This window comes from Notothenia rossii (genome assembly GCF_949606895.1).
Source record: "Notothenia rossii genome assembly, chromosome: 9".
Lineage (NCBI taxonomy): Eukaryota > Metazoa > Chordata > Actinopteri > Perciformes > Nototheniidae > Notothenia > Notothenia rossii.
Window position 1 is genome coordinate 48,461,380 of NC_136907.1, and position 21,106 is coordinate 48,482,485.

At 40.5% G+C, this 21,106-nt stretch overlaps 2 protein-coding genes across 3 annotated transcripts in view; one reads left to right on the plus strand and one right to left on the minus strand.

Annotated features, from left to right (window-relative positions):
- The first annotated feature begins 331 nt into the window (after window positions 1-331).
- Window positions 332-3,315, plus strand: LOC307020945 (growth arrest and DNA damage-inducible protein GADD45 alpha-like). The gene is made up of 4 exons (XM_079652641.1): window positions 332-537; window positions 1,585-1,686; window positions 1,832-2,051; window positions 2,500-3,315. The coding sequence occupies exons 1-4, from the start codon at window positions 488-490 to the stop codon at window positions 2,611-2,613; spliced, it is 486 nt and encodes a 161-aa protein (XP_079508767.1). The 5' UTR covers window positions 332-487; the 3' UTR covers window positions 2,614-3,315.
- Window positions 3,316-11,391: 8,076 nt separating this feature from the next.
- The window catches only part of LOC307020427 (guanine nucleotide-binding protein G(I)/G(S)/G(O) subunit gamma-12), a 62,434-nt gene continuing 52,719 nt past the window's right edge, over window positions 11,392-21,106 (minus strand). For both annotated transcript variants that reach the window (XM_079651760.1, XM_079651761.1), the window contains 2 exons: window positions 15,224-15,331; window positions 11,392-14,449 (listed from right to left, as the gene is read on the minus strand). In XM_079651760.1, the coding sequence (XP_079507886.1) occupies window positions 14,324-14,449; window positions 15,224-15,316 (219 nt within the window). In that variant the 5' untranslated portion in view covers window positions 15,317-15,331 and the 3' untranslated portion in view covers window positions 11,392-14,323. The remainder of the gene's footprint in view (window positions 14,450-15,223; window positions 15,332-21,106) is intronic.

Here is a 21,106-nt window from a genome sequence, read left to right on the forward strand (position 1 = left end):
GATTGGAAGAAATATGTTTGTAGTCAAGATACTTGTGTGTTTTTGTGCAAAGTGTTGGGGAAGTTAGGAGTTCACTAGAGAAATCAACAGCTGTGAATGGCTCCACGAGTAGATGAGTTTTGCAGCCCGGCTACTGAAAAGTGTATTTTAATGTTAGTCCAAAAATGTGAGAGGCCAGCAGTCAGCAGACAGCTGCAGTTACGGTGGTTACCCGGTTGGAGACACACACGCCTGTTGCTGTGTGACCAACCAATCACACTAGAGGGCACGCCCAATGATTAGCATACGACCAATCATCGCAGTTTGGCAAATGTTCTCTCCTGACTTGCATTGTCCCGGACAGTTTTAGTGTGGAGTTGCCAGTTTTATCCCTCAGTTGCAGCATAGTGAACTGCAGATAAAGTGTGTGTTTAGTCGAGAAGATACCAGGATAACTCGCCAGTACTAGAGACTACACTCTCTCTGCTCTTGCGTGGATTTTGATTATATGTACAACATGACATTTGAGGAACTAAGTGGGGATTACTCTCAAGAAAGGTAAATGATATGCCATTTATTCTTTAAGACATCGGTGCATGCATCACCGACCTGCTACGCTGATTTTGCCATCATATTGGTTGTCTGCAGCAGCATTACATGCATTTAATATATTAATGCACGATAAAAGTGACTTCAAATATATTTATTTGTTAACAACTACTTGACATTGTCGTTGAGGCAGACAGGTTAGCTAACTGGTCTTCTGATGAGAACATGTCGCGAGACACTTTGCACTCACTCACTAGCTAACACAACGCTGTTAAAAATAAGTATCACGAAAGTTGACATGACACGACATTGAATATGTCGGTTTAGTTTCCCACACCTGTCAAAACTATATTAACTGTTAAAGTGAAAACACTTTTTACGTGGCGAAACCAACCCGTGCACATCTGTCAGTTTGAGACGACGCCGGGTGGTTAGCTAGCAGTGAAGCTAACTGAATGTTAGCCAGGGCATAATGACGTAGGAAAGTGTTAGTGGTATGGTTTAACTAACGATGTCCTACAGTGGTGTTATTATTTATATTATATTTGTATAGGTTAAGCTACCCAGTTGTGTATAAAGTAATTCAAATAAATCCCACTTTTGCTAAGTGCACCATTGCAGTGTTAAACACATTAATGCATCAACAATTTGAATAAATGTAATATAATCATTTAAAAATATGTGGTGCTTAAAATGACCATTTTGCATAACGCATACTTTTACTTTTGGTACTTAAAGTATTTTATTGCCAATACTTTTTTACTTTTACCTAATTACAATTTTGAATGCAAGACTTTTACTTGTAACATGGTATTTTATTTTTTACATTATTACATTACATTTAACTGACGCTTTTATCCATAGTGACGTACAATAAGTGCAATAAACCATAAAGATTCAAACTAAGGACAACAAGAACAGTGCTGACATATTCACTTCAAATAAGCAAGATCATTGAAAGTTCTGCTGCTGCATACTCTTTACACTGCAGTATACTTTTACTTGAGTACTTCTTCCGCCTCTGACCTGGTCCTATTATTTGTCTGTGTGTTGCAGAATGGATTCGGTGGCGAAAGCTTTGGAAGAGGTCCTCGCCTCTGCCTTACCACAGGGCTGCATCACTGTCGGAGTGTATGAGGCTGCCAAGTCCCTCAATGTGTAAGTACAAGGTTACAATGTTAATCACCCATTGACAGGCACCACAGATCCCTCACTAAAAACTACTGTGCTTATGTACAATAGTACATACCCTGTGGTTTGTTTGAATCCAAATAGACTAATTGTCTCTTCCTTTGCTCTCCAGGGACCCTGATAATGTGGTTCTGTGCATCCTGGCCACTGATGATGAAGATGTGAAAGATGTGGCCCTGCAGATCCACTTCACCCTCATACAGGCTTTCTGCTGCGAGAACGACATCAACATCCTGAGAGTCAACAACACCCGGCGCCTGGCAGAAATGTTGGGTGGAGGAGGAAAACAGAGCGGGGGGGAACCTATGGACCTGCACTGCGTCCTAGTCACTGTAAGTTTCATTCCACATATCTGAATACATTTTGTAATGATTTAAAACAAGGGGGTAAGTCAAGTGTACGACACTCAAAGAAGAACTTGCCTGTACTTGTTCTTGTGATAAACAAGTGAATGACTCCTCTCTCATATGACTTATGGAATTTGAGCAGAGTGGAATACCTTTAATATCTACACACACACACACACACACACACACACACACACACACACACACACACACACACACACACACACACACATTCGGGCACTGTTTGTTACCGTTGCCATGGACATGTAATAAATGCAAATTGAAAGTAGATTTGCATCACTCAACAGCCAGAAAAACAATGGTTATGTATTGAGAGGCTGGTCAAATAAAACATTCACAAGCCATGGACCCAAAAGTAAACTTTGCACACTGAATTCAGATTATTTATCTTTCTCTTCTTTTATATTTTCAGAGCCCTCATTCGACATCATGGAAGGACCCTGCTCTGACCAAAGTGAACCGGTTCTGCAGGGAGAGCCGCTGCATGGACCAGTGGGTTCCCATCATCAACCTGCCCGAGCGATGAACTTTGAGAATGAAAAACCTGAGGAAGGACTTGTATCTGCACAGTAAGCGTGGTGTGAACCCTGATGGACACATTGCCACCCAGAGATAAAATTCCAAAGCACTGCTGATGGGGAAAGAAGAAAAAAAAGACTCTGGCGTCTATATGGGATGTATTTAAAAGAAGAAAAAAAAGCCGGGGGATGGACTCCCTCTGTGGACTGTTTGGAGCTGCTTCTGTCAGCCTTGAAGACGAGACGGAGGAAGCACTTGTGTCGTCATGAAGTGGACGTTTCAAAAAGCACAGACACTTCCTGTACTCGAGGATCCTATCATGTCTGTATGGTGAAGCCTCTGATCCGAGTCAGAGAGAGGAGGGTCTGTGGAGTGGAGGAGGCCTCTCTGCAGAAACAAAGCACTTGTTGAAACACTGGACCTTTTTATGCAATTTCACTTATTTCATTCAAATAGTAAATGTTGACGTTGCTATTGTCCTATTTAAAAAAAGAAAAAAAAGGGAAGGGCTCCACATCCAGTGAAGACATTGTGTGTACTTCCTATGCCAGCTGTTTTATTGGCACAAGTACAAATAATTATTTTGTTACAATATAAGTTATTTCTAATGATATTTAAATGTATTTATGTTCCTTTTTTTTACTTTGCAAAATCTGAATACATATGTATTGCTGTCAATAAAAAAGTATTTCCTTTTTGGAATCCAGAACTGTTCTCCTTTTTTTTTTTTCATTTCTGGAAATGTTAGGAAACGCCCTGCTGTTGTGGCCTTTGACGGCTGTAAAGAGGAGTCACGTGCGGATCAGAGGGGTCACGCTGGCCTCTGTGGCCCCGGTGCCATCTCTGAGCTGATGAGAACAATAATCCTCTGCGCTCTCTGCACGTGCTTCTGCTCGCTCAGCAGGAACTCGCTCACTCATCCACACAGGTTCCCTTTTCACAGATCCTCACTGATTTGTTGGACAGTTCAGTGTGCGTTTCATCAGCTGACTTCCTAAAAAAAGAGCATGTGACATCAGCTGCACACAAAGAAAGACACACAATACCTGTATTCCACATATAGTACTCAGATCTTGTACACAAGTAAAAGTAGAAGTAGCAGAGTGTAGGAATAGACAAGTACAATACAAGTAAAAGACCTGCAATCAAGTACAAAAGTATTATTATCAAAATATAGTGAAAGTAGCGACAGTAAAAGTAGTCGTTGGGCAGATTGGTCCATTTCAGAATAATATATATGATATGTTTTATAATGATTGATCATGAAAGTGTTCTCAAAGCTGGTAAAGGTGCAGCTAGTTTGAATGACTTTGTATACTGCAGGGTATCTTGTGAATTTACTCCAGGCGGAACTAAAGTCTGATTTAACACTTGATTATATTTACCATCACTTATTTCGGGGAGGCGTGTGGCGCAGTGGATAGAGCCTTGGTGTTGGGATCAGGGCGTCAAGGTTCAAACCCCACAGGTCAGCATGTCTTGTGTCCCTGAGACACTTCACCCCAAATTGCTCCTGTGGGGATTGCCCACAGTATTGTGTATGTAAGTCGCTTTGGATAAAAGCGTCTAACAAGTAACATGTAATGTAATGTAATCATTAATCCACATCTGTGAAGTAACTGAAGGTATAAAATACATGTAGTGGAGTAAAACTACAAAGCAACATAAAATGCAAAAAGTATCTCACAAAGTACCCTCCTTGAGTAAATGCACTCTTGAGTCTTGACACCACTGTATAGCAGTGCTCTAAATATTAATAATATCACTTTTTAATTGAGGCACCGTGGTCCCATCAGTGATGGCTGACTCTGCCCCCAGGATCAGAATGTGTGTGTGGCTGACTGCAGAGCACATGACTTGGAAAATTGTTCGTTAAGGAGGCACTGGCATGCAATGTGTTGTGCAAGCCGGTCTGAACTGCTTCACCCCCCACGCTCCCTTTTCTTATCCAACTGTGTCTCACACACACGCGCAGGTGATCTCCCAGGAGCAGGGTGTGATGATGTCACAGGCTCATCATGTAACGCAGGCAATCCCCTCAGGAAGTGCCGAGTCATGGTCACGAGAAGAGGCTGGCCTTCAGTTACACAACCAGAGCTAAGACATCATGGAAGAGAGGTCATGTGACAATATGTGATCATGATAAATCAGAGACATGCAGGCAAAGGTGGGTCAAGTATTTAGATATCATACTTAAGTTAAAAGTAGTAACACATAAGTGTAGAAATACTCAAGTTAAAGTTGTGAATTTAAAATGTTATGTAAAAGTAATATGTACAAAAGCATTAGCAACCACATGCACAAAAAGTCCCAAGAGTAAAAGTACTCATTCTGCACAACAGCCTATTTTAGAATATGATGTTATATTTAATGGTGCAATGTAGCTAAATAAATTAATGGTATGACATAACTTAAGTACAAGTTTGAGGTATTTGTACTTCAATTGAGTATTTCCTTTTCCTGCTGTTCTATACTTCTACTCCTCTACAAATCAGAGGCCCTCTTTACTCCACTGCATTGATTTCAGATTAATAACAAAATATTATGAAGTCATGTATTATTATAGGTACTCTCACTACTCTGTTACAGTAAAAGTCCTGCATTCAAAATGTTACTCAAGTAAAAGTACGAAGGTATTAGCATCAACATATACTTAAAGTAGTCATTGTGCAGATTGTTCCATTTCAGAATAATATGATATGATAATGATTGATCATTCAAGTGTTCTCAAAGCTGGTAAAGGTGCAGCTAGTTTGAATGACTTTGTATACTGCAGGGTAGCTTGTGAATTTACTCCAGGTGGAACTAAAGTCTGATTCAACACTTGATTATATTTCACATCATTCATCCAAATCTTTGAAATGTATTTAAAAATGTAGTGGAGTAAAAGTACACCATTTACCTCTGAATTGTAGTGAAGTAGAAGTACAAAGAAGCATAAAATGCAAATACTCAATTTAATTGCAAGTCTCTCAAAATGTTACAAAATGTTACAAGTATAGTACTTGTGTGAATTTACTTAGTTACTTTCCATCACTGCTTAAATGTCGGTTCTATTTCGTCCCTACTGACCGCCAGAGGTGGTGCTTTAGCACTGGATATGTCCATCGCGCGCATGCGCAGCTCGAGTAACAATAACAACGAAGTCACCTGTGACCCACGTGACACCGGCTATATCGGCCGGTGTCGTCAGAGGATCTGTTCCTTTCATCCGGGACTCATAGAACCGTAGTGACAGACGTAACTATCGTTTCCTAACATAATTACTGACACATTAAACATGGCAGGTTCATGATCTAAACCAGTTCATGATCTAAACCAGGCCTCGGGACCCAACATTTTTTAACCACTCAAATCTATTCAACAAAAAATCGTGCTGTAATATACGCTTTTCAGCATACAATATTAATTAAAGTGAAGTACAGGGCATATATCCCTTAGGCTATATCCCTTCACAGTACTAAACTATGCTTTTAAAATAAAAAGGCAGATTTGGAGCCAATCCGGCAAATTCACACGTGAAAAACGTGACATACTGAAAACCCAACCCCAGCAGGGGGTCTGGGGGGATTCTCCCTATTTTTGAAATACTAACATATAAACTACGCATAATGGTACACTCTGAGAAGAAAATAAATAAATCTATTACTACCCGACATATTAATAATATGTTATGCCATTGTTTGTTTGTCACTTTGTTCTGACAGCTGAACTTGCTGCTCCTCACAGAGGAGATAGTCTGTGTGAATTACTTTAAATTATGGGTAAGAGTAGATAACCCCCATTGTTCTGTGACCTGTCAATCATCAAACCGGGGGTCATATTTCATTATGTGTTCATTTTTATCTGAAGTTGTACCCATGGATGTAAAGAATAGTTATACCGCAAAGTTATTCTCCACGGGGACTTCCGGCCACAATCTTGATTCTGATTGGCCAGAAGACTCGAAAAAACATCGGCAACAATGTTTTATTGAGAAGATGATCACTACGTGACAGCAGTTTTCAAAACCGTTTATGGTCTCCGGTACTTCCACTCCAACGCCTACTGCATGCACAGCGTTAGAACATCGGGCCTTCAAAATAAAAGTTTGACTTTTTCCCCAAAAAATAAAAATTGAAAGAATTATTATTATTTTTATTTATTTTTCTTCACTCACACATCTGCCACCCACTCGATACGGGGTCGCGACCCTCCAGTTGAGAACCACTGATCTAATCGTTATGAGGTCACATGCACGCCTTCATCCAACACACAGGCAGCACTGATGAAGTCTGATGGACAGTATAAAGGACGCTTGAATAAACACTAGTTTATGACAGGATGATAAAACTGCTCCTACATATAATGGTGGAAAGGGCCCAGCAGAGTCTTGTTTCAGCCTCTGTGTGTGAAAGGTTGTTTGTGACAGCAGGGTGTGACGCTGACTGATGTCACGTTGCATTGTTGTGATTGAAGGGAAAAGGTTATTTTAAGGAGCAGCGATGGACTGACGTAAGTTTCAGTGTGACTGAGGCCTCCCAGTGAATTACACAAAGGTGGAGGTACATCATGTGTTACTCACTACAGCAGATATGCCTCTGATAAGTCACGGTGCACTTTGAATTGTTGTATAGTGCAACCCGAGGAACATATTAAGCTGTGCTGTAATGCATAGAATTGTATTATACTCTGACATTGTGCCAAAGATAGGGGAGAGTGGGGTAAAATGAGCTAATGTGTAGTTATGTGTTCCTCCAGGCAAGGAAACATTTGATAGAAGTCAAATGACAACAACAACCTTTACTTCAGGGTGTCTTCTGTCAATCGAAATCAAAACAATACATTTATCAAGGGCCATGAAAATATGACCCCTCAAAAACGATTGGCTTAACTTGCCCCATCTGAGGGGTAAGTTGTTCCGCATCAAGGGGTACATTGATGCCACGTTTACACGGAGACGAAACGGGTTGTATCCGCTACAGTTCTCTCTCGTATGGACGGTTCGTCCACACGAGGCCGTAACGGAACCACGGAAACGGAGCCTTCAAACGATAACGGCTCCCAAGGTGGGGAGATCTGCGGACGAAACGCTCGGGGGGGCCAAACGGCTCCGTGTGTACGATCATTTCCTGATAATGATTACGCCACAGCCCCGCCTCTCCCCACCTCTGCTGCTCACCCCCTCGTCACCCGCGTCATTGCTGATTTGTTTTGCCAACAACAACAACAACAACGGCAGATCACAGTGTTGCTTTCGTGCTCCAGACGCTACTGACCATGCTACAGATGTTAGTGCAAAAATCTACAGCTCCTCTACCACAACCATCAGCAACAAGTGGACATGGAGAACTACATGAACTACATCTTCGCTGCTTTCGGTGTATTTTGTGGCAGAAGTACAGCACCATTTACAGGCCCGGCATATGTACTACAGCGCCTCCAGCGGGCCGAGTGGTCTCGTGTGGACGGACACGTTTCTTGAGCCGATTCCGTGTGGACGGAAGACGTTTTTGATATCGACATCGATTGGTTTTTGTTTTCGTCTCCGTGTAAACGTGGCGTGAGCCATCTGGGAGTAAATTGACCACTTTAAAGTTTTAACCTGAGCCTTAGTTAAAAAAAAACGTTACTGATTTAAATGATAATTATATATATAATTATAGTCAGTGATAATTATTCATGATTTAAATCGTGGTGATCCTCTCATCTATCACTGTAGTTTTATTGAAGGCTGCAGCCCTTCTAAAGATGTTGCTTCAGGCACACAGCAGGAAAGATGGTAGCATGCCTTAAAATTATTCAACCAATCTAGACCTAAAAGAATATAATTCATTCTATCAAGATTCTGTATTTTTAGATTAGAATATTTATTTTAGTCATTCCTGCTAATCTTTAGCTAAATGCTTCACATGGTTTTACACCTTGCTAAATAACCAACATGTTTGATACATATTTTAGGACCTGGATACATTTGCTTTGACAACACAGTAATTATACCTGACATGTTGAAAATGTACTTTGAAAAGCGAAATATGGTTTATTGTGAAAAAAACATATTTACCACTTTACCATGTTCTTCTCTCCATCACAGCCAAATATAAATGATGGGTGCTTCCTGAATTAATGGCCACATGACAACAAATGTGCACAGTTCCTTAGATAAAGGGGGTGGCTCATCTTACCCCCCTCTCCCTACAGGAATCAAAGCACTGGCGAACAGGTCAACGTCAGGTCAAGATAACAGTATTGTAGAATGAAGGCGACATTTACCATTCAATAAATGTTTCCATGTGTTATACATACAAGTTATATATTCTACATCTGCAAATAAAATAATTTGCAAGTTTCTTTTTACAAATCTATAGCTTGAAATTTAGTTGAACGTAGCCTTCAAATGTCCTAACATCCTTGTGAAATCTAAATATTTAATAAATAAATTATTTAATGAAAATGTAGCTGGACAATATAGTCTAAACATAATCCACATTCCAATTAAGGGCGGGGTTTTCATTTTGCAATTGTTGCTACAAATTCTCATTAATGGTCGTGATAGCAGTTTCAAGATCCTTAATTTAAGTTACAATAAAAATATTTAAATCCTAAAATACTGGGTAAATGTCCAAGTAAAAGTATGTACATGTAAATAAGGGTTAATTCACTGCAATTATACAGCATGATTACGAAATGAACACTGACAGGATGAGCAGTGTGGAATTTTACAGTTTGAGTATGACTCACTGTACATTATCCTGCTTATCACACTACTAATTACTAAAGTTAACAGTAGTTCGACCCAAATATTGAATAAAGCTATTTCTTTTATACAATAAAATGATTTTATTTATTCTTCTTAAAAAACATGCCTTGCTGTGGTCCGAAATGGTTGCTGTCCATGGTGTGTTACACCACACGTAGCATAATGTTGCAATAACAGAATTGAGTACTCAATAAATTAGTAAAGTATAAAGTGGCCCATTTACCAGTCATACCACAGAGCTCCCAAAGGCCAAAATGTCAAATGTATAAATCTTTTATGCAGGTTCTTTAATATGAAGTAATGCAGCATGTTTTATAAATGTACTTTTAAAGTCAAAGCAAAGTAACTAGAGGCTGTAGTGAAGTAAAAATATAAATACTCCAGTTAAGTTCCTCAAAATGGTACTTAATTCCAACCTTAACTAAGTACTCTTTGTGCATCTATAGTTACATATGCTTTTTTTTTATCTACACCCGCTGAGCCCACCAGAGGAACAAAGGTGCCACTGCACTCCCGCCCACACCCCTCTGACCCCCCTTCCTCTCCCCCTCATCAGCACATTCCAACACACTGACACTGTAATGCCTCTGAAGGCTAGAAGCATGCCCCCCCCCCCCCCCCAGCCTGTGCAGTAATCCCAGTGTGTCATTGTGCAACAATGTGAGAACCCCTGACCATGACCCTCTGTGGAAACCTGCCTGCAGAACCACAGACACAGAGAAACCCAGCAGACGGTTCCACGCTGGGGCATCAGAGAAATACCTCTTTTGGTTTCAAAAGTTACCTTAAAGCATGCACTCTGACTTATTTTTCAGTCGGTGAGATGGTCATCTGCACAACTCCCCAATCTGTGCAATAACACTGCAATGTGCAATATACAATTTGTTTGCAGTTTACTTTGCAATAATCACTGGTATGTGCAAAAAATACATTTTATAATATTACATATTTTTTCAAACTTCAGGAATCATGCAATAACATGGTTAAAATAAGCCGATTAAACGTACATATTATTATTTCCAATGACAGTTGCCATCGTCATAATGTCTGATCAGCAAGCGCTCCGGTCCCAGCTGTGTGCGTCACTCTTTAGTGTCCCTTTTTACCTTGGGTTTTGAGCTTCTAGCAGCGTTTTGTTTATGCAGCGCTTTCAGTAAACACTGCGCATGTGTTGTCAAGTTGCTGAAGATATTTACTTAATGTGCATGTGTTTCGGAACATTTTGTGTTTTTATGTTTGCATCATTTTTGAAACTGCAGCGTGTTTCTCCCTTTATATATGCAGTCTATGGTTTCTCCTAATGGAAATGTTTTGGGCCATTGTAGCGTGTTGGCACATGTCGGCCCCCGTAGTTATATCACTTTTGCAGTAACGCTGTACATTTCCACAGCTGCGGGACAAATAAAGGATTTCTGATTCTGATGTATGTACAAATAAACACCAACACAATTTCCTTGTATGCTTCATGGAATAAAACCTGATTCTGATCTTTGACATTCAATAAAAAATATTCTGCCTTCTACACAATGCTAATGCACCTGGCTGTTCCTGCAGGGATCTTCCAGTAAAACAACACAATCTGTGAGAAAATAGCAAAACGATGGTAAGTCCTAAACAATGAAGAATAGGTGACAACGCTTTAGTCAGATTGAAGTGTGAGAGCCATCATGTCCTATTCAGTGTTTCTGCAGATGTGACAATGAGTATTATTCCTTTGTGATCTTCCAACTGTGTGCAGGAGAGATTTAACAAGCCGTTTGTCCAGCAGCTGGCCAGGAGCAAGGTCAGAGCGGCCACCAGCGAGAAGGAACCACGCTCACAGGCTGAAAGACGTTCGCCCAAAATAGTTCTCTACTCTCCAAGAGCGGAAATCAGGGTTTGGTACTTTCTATTTTGAGCCTTCTTGTGTTCTCTGCTTTCCTTCTGACAGCCGCTGAGAGGCCCGGTGTCTCTGCCTTCCTCTGGCAGATATAAATAAAGGCTAATGAGAGGAAGTGGAACGAGAAACTCTGAGGGCACAATAAGAAAACAAACAGGCAGCAGTGGTCCTCTTCAGACATCTTTATTGAGATATTAGCACAGCATAGAACTGTAGGAATGCTTCTCTTTATACATCTCAGGTAAGTCATCATACAAAGATCGGTATATTAATAAAGACATTTATCAAAAGTCAGATTTTGACAGTTAAATTCATCTATCAGTGGTGCAGTAAGGCCGTTACGGAGTCGCTGAATGGACCGAAAAATCACGACATGGCAGTGGTGATCTGAGCTTTTCTTTAAGAGGCATGTAGGATTTATTTATTGCAAGTAAGAAAAGACAATCATAAAAAAAAACACTGTTTAAAAAGAGAATAAGGATACTGAAGAGTGGAGCACCAGGCGAGGGGAACACAGAAAAACATGTTTAGTGACACGTAGACAAAAACAAATGGCACAGTGGTGTTACAAATCCTCCCACAGGTAGACACATTTGATAAGAACTTTTTTTTATAGGAAGTACTCCGGGAGGAGAGCTCTTCATAATACAAGGCAAACATAAGTAAGGCTTAAAAGTGTAAGAAATTCTAAATTTTTCTGTCACATGTCACCCAGAGAATCACAACGTGTTAGTTTGAACACCTGCACCGCCACACGTTTCAAATTCAAGAGCAGAATTGGGAGAGTGGTTGTTGTCATTAATGCACACTACGAATGCACCTTTACCTTTACAACACTTGTGACAAAAGCACTTTAGGATAGCACATTCGATCCACATTGAATTTTAGCGTAGCTCACAGTGCTGCGCGTCCCAAAAATATGGTACCACAGAAAGTTATCTAGCAGGAACAGCTACAAATAGCCTCATTCAAACGCCTGCTGTACAGTGGTGCAGTGATGACCTGTTTTTGAAGGCTGACCCGGAAGTTAGCATCGCAAAGCGCTGCCTTCACAAGAAGCAATGGGATTGTTCCTTTAGATTTAGCTATAATGCAGAAAATAAGCTCTGTGGCACCTTTATGATACTAACACACTGTTCAGCAGGCTCATTTCCACATATTGACACTGCTTTGTGATTATTGAAGTGTCAATTATATCACCTAAAGCTAATGCTAGGCTATAATTAAACTACATCACAATGGTCAACCCAGTCTCACGGCATTTCGTGTAATAGTCACGTAATAAATTAAATGTAATTGATTCGTGTTCACCAACACGATTTTCCCTTCTTTTTTTTCCGTGTCACAGAACGATTTTAAAAGCAATGTATTTCTATTGGTAGTGTGTTTCGTGCCTGCAGCACGTCTTTTTGTCCGGTCGGGTCTTGGAAGACCGGAAGCTGTGTGGTTTATAAAAACATGTTCTTACCCAATATCAAGCCACAATTATCGTTTTTATTTTAAATTGTATAATTTCTGACTTTTTTTGCCGTCCGCGAGGAAAAGAAATGGGGCTAAGAGCCTGAGAATACTGAAATCTGTATTTTTTAAATCTTTTTTTCCTTCCAATTTGTTATTATTTACATTGCTTTTAAAATCGTTCTGTGTGACACGAAAAAAATGCGGAAATCGTGTTGGTGAACACGAATCACTAGATTAATTTCGTGACTATAACACGAAATGCCGTGAGACTGGGTTGCTATGGTATGACTGCGCATCACCATGCTAACTCATTTCCAGGTTTTAGTACTCATTACTGCACCACTCGTTTTTTTAAATGCAGTACCATTGGTTTGGCTTGGTTCTCGGGGGTCTTCATTACAAAATTATAAAAGAATGTGCGCAAGCTTTTTCATTGTCATTCACTCCATATTGTGCAGCTGACAACACAGTCATATCATCCCAATGGTTTGAATCTGAGCAGATGTTCTTGGATTGAAGATGTTGATGTGGAATGAATCTCTCAGAATGGTCATTAACTCAGTTTAAGACAACACTGTATCATGTTGCATACTGCAACTGTTAGGAACATGGGGGGTTAAACAGCATGTGGATTATCGTGGCCAGTCAGAGCCACGATGCAGAATACTGAGTGTTACTAGCACTGTCATTAATCAAAGATACTTCATGGTAACATTTGAATAACGGCTAAACTGCACATCATCTCTAAAACACTGATGGGAAGTCTGAACCATTATTATTCATTTAAGACGAGACACTACAGGTGGATTGTTTCGAAATTTTATGTGAAATATGCAAATAGCCTTTGATAAAACCAGCCATTCAAAATTCAAGATTTTTTTACTGGGAATTTTGGATTTCTCTTTGTATTAAAAAAATGTTTTTAACAACGCTTTTAGGAATAACAATTGATATAAATCAGGCTATGAATGATTGGTCAACCTCTTAGAGATGGCCTATTAGCCTATCACTTACAATGTGTTGGAATGCTAGCAGGCTTTTCAGGCAATAATATCTAGAAAACTAATATATATCAGTATGAGACTTCCTCAAATATTCACATACAATAAGACAATTGTATTTTGCATTAAACAAATATTGTATGTAGAAATATGCCAAAAAATAATGACGTAATCAAATGCTAACTTTGGGTGAATTTAGGAGAAATCCACATACTCAAAAAGGGTAAAATAATGATCTTAATATGTATTTTGAATGTTTTAAAAAGATACATGATAGAGAAAAACTATCAGAAATTGACAAGAGCATGAGAAATGTTTGTGTCTCACCTTGAATTAAAAAGTATTTAAGATTCTGAAGGGAAGCTTTGGCTGTATGAATACATTAAGGCAAATCAGAGAGACAGAAACAGTCACTGTCGAATGAATAGGAGACATGTTTACACACATTAAGAAGAATCAAACGCATCACTGAGGGGGACGCTAACTTATGCAGCAAAGTCTCCCAGTTAGTGGAGCTCACACCCTGCTCAGAGAAGATGTGAACGTAATGATACCATCCCCCCCGCACTTATCCCAACAAAAGAGTACAGCGACATTAATAAGCACAATAAAACACATAAATGCTAAGTGGCATCCACTACAATATAGTGCAGGTTTTTTTGTCCTTGAAGGGATTGTCTGAGGTGGGGATGCCCATGAGGAGGGGGTCGTTTCTGGCATGCTCACTGCAGTAGTTCATGAGGTCTGCAGAGGCCTTGGAGACCTGCACAAACACAGGGAGAAAGAGTTAAGAACTCAACCCAAGAAGAGTGGTGTGGAATGAGTCCTAAAACCTGGAACTGAGTTAGCCTTTTAGCGCTTCTGGTTCCCTCTTCTCAAAGTAAAGGTTTTTTTGGATGGGTATGTGGTTAACTCAAGCTTACCAGGTATGGCTGTTTGTTTATAAAAAAAAAAAAATAAATAAAAAAGCTTACCAGATCTTAACGTTTGTTATATAAGATAAAACTTGTCAGTCAATATTGTACTGGTTGATGTCAATAGATTTTATGTCTTGATGAATAAGGAGTAAATAAACGACTAAATGTAATCAGGCCAAACATTAGCAGCGATTAGCTTAGCGGTGGTGACTTTAAGTGAAGTCATGTGACCGTGATGTACTTCCTTTATAGCCTAAAGTTTGCTTTTTACTTCTGGAGGTCGCATCTATACTTGAAAAAGTGGTGTTAATATGTGGTGATTATCCTGCTGGACAAAACGTGCTAAGATGTGTTTGCTACAGATCTTATTTTATGCGATATATACCAAAATGCTCAGAGCAGGGACAGCCAATTAGAACCAAGACCTTCCCTACATCTGCCACATGGTTCATTCTTTTTAAGAAATGTTCATCGTTCCTTTGGTAATTATTTGTATATTATTTGTTTGAAAGTGAGTGATATTTGAACGAACAAGTAGCATTTAGCATAGTAGTATGCAAGAAGGGAGGAAATGACAGAAATGAGCTGAAAGTGACTCTAGAATAGGGAGATTGTTGCACCTTTATCCTCTCGATGCTCGCCTCTATCCTCAGCTGCTGCACCGTCCGCCGGGCGTGGGCGATGCTGTTGGAGCTGTGCGCCTTCGAAGACATCCTGGGCACTCAACACTGAGGAAGGACCATAAAGAAAAGCTTTAACACACTGGTATACGGCAGATTCATTGAGGCTTTAACACGGATTCAGAAATAAGTGTTGTACTTTTTTAACAACTTCGGGGTGCATAGGGGATGCACTTCAACTCCACTAAGTCTGGGAAAGAACACACTTGTTTGAGATGACCAAAATAATAACAATGCAAATAGCATCTTGTGTACCAGATAAAACCAACCAAATGAATAAGCAGAGGATAAAGGACAATGGGCCAGAAAACCATCGAGTCATTTCGTATATTACAGATTTCAAAACCTCCATGGACCAAAGGTTCTGAATGAAAAGAGTCATTGTGGAGCATGTTTGCATTTTGAGGTATACAGTAGGACGTTTTTATGCATATTTTGGACAAACTATACTATGTGGTATTTTTCTTAAATTTAAGACATTCTTTCTGATATTTTCAACATACTACATGACCAACTATAAACTTGTCTTTACATTTCGACATTCTATATTATGTTTTTTTCCCTGACATTTTCGACACATGTATGTAGTATGGCGTTTTTCCACTGACCGTACTATGTTGTTTATTCCTGAAATTGAAAACGTATGTGTTTTTTTGGCAAATGTTGTCCTTTTTTGCATTGAGGTTTGAGGTGCATTATTGAGATATAATAATGGTTGATAGAGAAAATATTGTTTTGCCCACTGGGGTTTAATAACCGTCATGTCGAGACTATTCTGAAGCCATGGTTGTAAAGCATGCAGCTGTTGGTTTAGTGAGATTCGACGACTCCTCTTCTACACTTCCTCTTCCTCTGCTGGGTAGTTCCCAAAAGTGACATCACCTACAAGGGTTATTTATTAAGAAGTACACACAAAGCTGAGGCACACCCATGCATATGCAAACTGATTTTTGTTGTTTGGTTTTGGGTCTGCAGACATGGCACAATAATGCTACTGTCTTCAGTGTGCACAGAAATATAAACTAGGCTTATAGACGCCAAAATACAACAAAGACTGAACGTCTGACATTGCAGGATATCTGTATTTAAACAAAAAGCCTCAACTATGATAATATGTCTGATTGTCAGTGTGTGTGAGACGCTGATGTGTGGGAGCGTTGAAGCCCTGCAGTCTGGGATGTAACTCCACTTCCTGCTAATCATTTACAGACCGGCTGAGAACAAGCCCGGACACATCCCAGCTCCATGAGGGAGCTCTGGCTCCTCTGACTCGCCCTGCCCTCCTACTTCCTTTTACTGCCATTTGTGTGTGTTTCTCATAAAAACACACACATACTTCTTTTAAAATGTTTGCAACACACTTCTTGCTTTGGCTCAAACTTTTCTCAGTAGGGAACAGGAAGCTTCGGGTACAGTTTCTCAGAAGTTTATTGTGAAAGCTTCTGCAGGCTCAGCTTTTATTTCTTAAAATACAGATGTATATTTAGTATATTTAGTGTCTCTACTCTGACATGTTTCCATGCTTTAATGTTCAAAGAGCTCTTTATTTTTCTCATACTGCCTGTGCTGCAGCACCTCTTTCCACCCTCTTTCTGAAACCAGAGCGTAGTCTGCTCCGATTGGTCGGCTGGCCGACTCTGTTGTGATTGGTCAACTGCTTAGAGATGTCCCGCCCCTTATCACCTACAATCTGTTGGAGCGCTAGCCAGTAGCAGCGAGAGTGTTAAATAGTGATGTCACTATGTTACTAAAGTAAACAAAGGAGTCCAATGAAGGCGTTTCAGGCAGGGGGGGCGGGGGGGATTATACCAAACCTCAAAAAGCAGAGTAGGGCCTCTTTGACATGCGATAGCAATTCAAAAGGCATTGTGTTCCATCTGCGTATTGCCATAATGTTTCCAGGACTGATATAAATAAACTCAATGAGTGCAGTGTTGTGTAATCAGGCCCCGGTCACTGTAACCGTAAATAAAAAAGGAGAAGGCACAGGTGAGTGCAGAACGCAACAGTTCAGAGTGACATGCAGTCACTTTGTGTGGCCATCTTTTTATAGCACACCACATTTGTTTTGTTTTGTTCAGCCCTGTCTGCAGGAAGCAGTCCCTCCACAACGCCTTTAATGTGTGGTCTTCTCAAAGAGAAAGGGAGGATAGAAAAAGTAGAAACAGGAAGCAAAGGAAAATGTGGATCTTCTGACTTCTGCTGGGGAGAGCCTGATTAGAGAGTTGTAGTCCCATCAGAAGATAAGCAATCAGTGCAGAGGATGACTCAAAGAGATGAAATGTTATGGAGAACATGAAAGTGAGACATGAAAGGCTCGTGATGCACAATGCAGAGTGAACAATCCTGCTAGGGAAGCATGCTCAGCTTAGTCATCAAGGAGAGGCTCCGCAGGTGAACATGGACAATTCCTTTTATCCTACATGATGTATGAAGGTGTTTTATATTTCTGAAGTGTGGAGGAGTCTGCAGATTGAACTGGGTGCCATGTTTGCTTTACTGACAAATATGAAATGACAACTAATCTTTTGAACTGATTCAACTGCAGAACAGGTTATTCACTTTGGTGAATGCTTTTCTAAGGAAACAATGTACTGTTGCTAGGTAAGAACTCCAGCTTCCTGGCGCTACCAAACAAACCAGATTGCATAGCTTATAATTGTGCAATATGCAAACACAATACAGAACCTGCTAATCGAGACACCATGAATAAAAAGATAACATGAGTAATGCAAACAGCCTTCACACGCCAAGGTTGCTCAGAGGACACAAGCACTCTCTAAGCTAAAAGCCCTTGAGCAAGGCATGTTATATAACCGGGGGTGTGTTTCTCAATCTTGAGTACGCTTGCTTGGTAGCACATGTCTTCCGAGTCACTTGCTTCAGAAGCGAGACAAGAATACTTCCTGGCATTCGGAAAACGAAGAGTGGAACAGGCGAGCAAGTGTGCAAGTGTGCGTCATATGAGAGGCCTCGTCTTACATTTTCCGCCACAGATTTGGGGAAATTGGTCCGTGCGCAAAGCATTGTGGGGATTTTAAGACCGCAGAGTCTACACATGTGCAGCCTCGAAATTTCTCGCTACGAAGTACGCCGGGCTCGGTAGAATTCCAAGTATGATGGACATTGGAACAGTCTTTCGGCAGCACTCGATGACTTAGTATGCTTGAAATAGTGGCTCTGGAGCAGCTTTACTCGACATTGAGAAACACCCCGTGACTCTGGAGGAACCACTACAACCTGCAAGGCAAGATTTGGGGGACGGAAGTAGCCAAGCTAGGGTACTACTAGTAATTGGTAACCACTAATACCAACTAGTGGTTCTGAGATCTATTAAGCAGTTGCCAGTAAAACGGATGCACCAACACTTACAAGGTTTCACTCATTTGAAGTGAATCAGCACTTTTCTTGTTGTTCTCAGTTTGTATCTTCATGGTTTGTAGCATTTATTGGAAGTCTCTTTCTATAAAAAAAAAAACGTCACCGAAATGAAATTACTTTAATGCAATGCTATTTTAACGTTTTAGGCTATACTGGTCATGTTTTTTCTTTTCAAACTTTTTTTGGGACGGCAGTTGCTCAGTCTGTATGGATTTGGCCAGGGAACTGTATAAATACAGAGTGTCCCACCTCCATGAGCTAGGGCACGAACCCCAAACTGCTCCCCGGCACCGGCGTACTGGCTAACCCTTCACTCACCCTCTCCTATCCCGCATGTGGTTCTGTTCGTGTATGTTCATGAGTAATATGAGTGATACAAGTAAGTATCACTTGTCTTCTTATCTACTTTGTCACAAAAACTCAGAATAGACATTTTCTGCATTACTTGCCTATTGACAATAATGTTTGTTGTCTTTAATTTGAAGAGCATTTAGCTTTTTTCTTCTTCATATGTTGCTGCTATTATAGGAGCTGGTGATTTAGGTCAGATTTACACATTGAAGAACGTAAAGGAAATGTCTAGAGTAGGGCTGCTCGATTATGGCAAAAATCATAATCTCGATTATTTGGGTCAATAATTGATATCACGATTATTAAAAACGATGATGTTGTTTTCATATTCGTTCCAAGCCAAAATCGTAATTGCGATTAAAATACGATTAATTGAGTATAATAAATATGTATGTCAAAAATGGAAAAGGATGTTTATCAAAGTGATGCCGGAACGTGCTTTTCAAATGGCACTAACCAGAAGTTGTATTTGTAGGAATATGCATAATAAACAGGGGTGCACATAATTGGTACGCAGTTACGCATGCGTGGCAACAATCTGAAATGCGTACCGTCACTTGTGTCGCAAAGCGCATTTGCGTCCCGACGTACATGTGAAGCTTTTCCAGAAGGCGGTTAGATCACCGGACGACAGAGTCGGTCTCCGTGTGCACAGACAGAGCTGCTTTTAACGTCGGTCGGTACAGCAGCCCTGTGCTAAAACAGCTGATCACAACGTTCACACGCTCTGTGGTCACGAAGCTCTGCACTTAACCTTAATGTTTTAGTAGAATTGTAAAGGTTTTTCAAGGAATGTTGTGTTAGGGATGCAGGTTATTGGATTATACAGATATGTCAATATTTCCCCTTTTTTTTTGCCCAATTGCTGATGCTCTTAAACTAATATGCACATATTTGTTTAACCTTGATGTAGATGACCAAATCTCTTTCTAGAGTGAAAGGAATATAATTGACTACAATTATTTAATGGCCCACTTGCATATGCAGAAATGAAATACAATGCTTTATAATATGCACGCATTAACGAGGCAAAGGAAAATGACTTCAAGAGACACCGTCAACATCGTATGTTATTGCTTCCGCATATTTACGGTGGCAACACTTGCCATTTTGACGTGCCGATATCATCGTGCATCCCTAATTTGTGCAGAACGGATCAACAAGCTAACAATGTTGTGAAGTATCCTCCAGATGAAAAATAACCATTCACAGCTTTAAATGACTGTGAAATATAATTTATAGTCTCCTGGCGCCAACATTTTATTTATAACCAGCATGTGGAGAAGCTAAATCAGGAAGAGGCATTTAAATCCCAGCGGCACAGAGGAGTGATTCCTGCAGGCAACCATCCCCACTGAGGCACCCCGAGAACCCCGTACAGCCTGTGAAGTGATGCCAGCAGCACCACTGACTGAAACTCTATGGGAGGGCACTGTGTGTGTGTGTGTGTGTGTGTGTGTGTGTGTGTGTGTGTGTGTGTGTGTGTGTGTGTGTGTGTGTGTGTGTGTGTGTGTGTGTGTGTGTGTGTGTGTGTGCATGTGTGTGTGTTTGTGTGGCATAAAGCACCACGATGTTCGTATAGGAGCCTTGCAAAAACATTACCTCCAAGGATCAGAAAAAGACCACCACCTTTTACAGCCCGCACACACACACACACACACACACACACACACACACACACACACACACACACACACACACACACACACACACACACACACACACACACACACACACACACACACACACACACACACACACACACACACACACACACACACACACACACACACACACACACACACACACACACACACACACACACACACACACACACCACCTACTGCACAGAGCAGCACAGCCCCCCATGCTCTACATTACACACACAAACACACCCACATGTGATTCATTAGCATGGCGTTCAAAGTGCTGAGAACAGGGAGCCTGTATGACTCAGTGCCATTAACACCAACACCCAGAGATGAAAAACTGTGTGTGTGTGTGTGTGTGTGTGTGTGTGTGTGTGTGTGTGTGTGTGTGTGTGTGTGTGTGTGTGTGTGTGTGTGTGTGTGTGTGTGTGTGTCGGTGTGT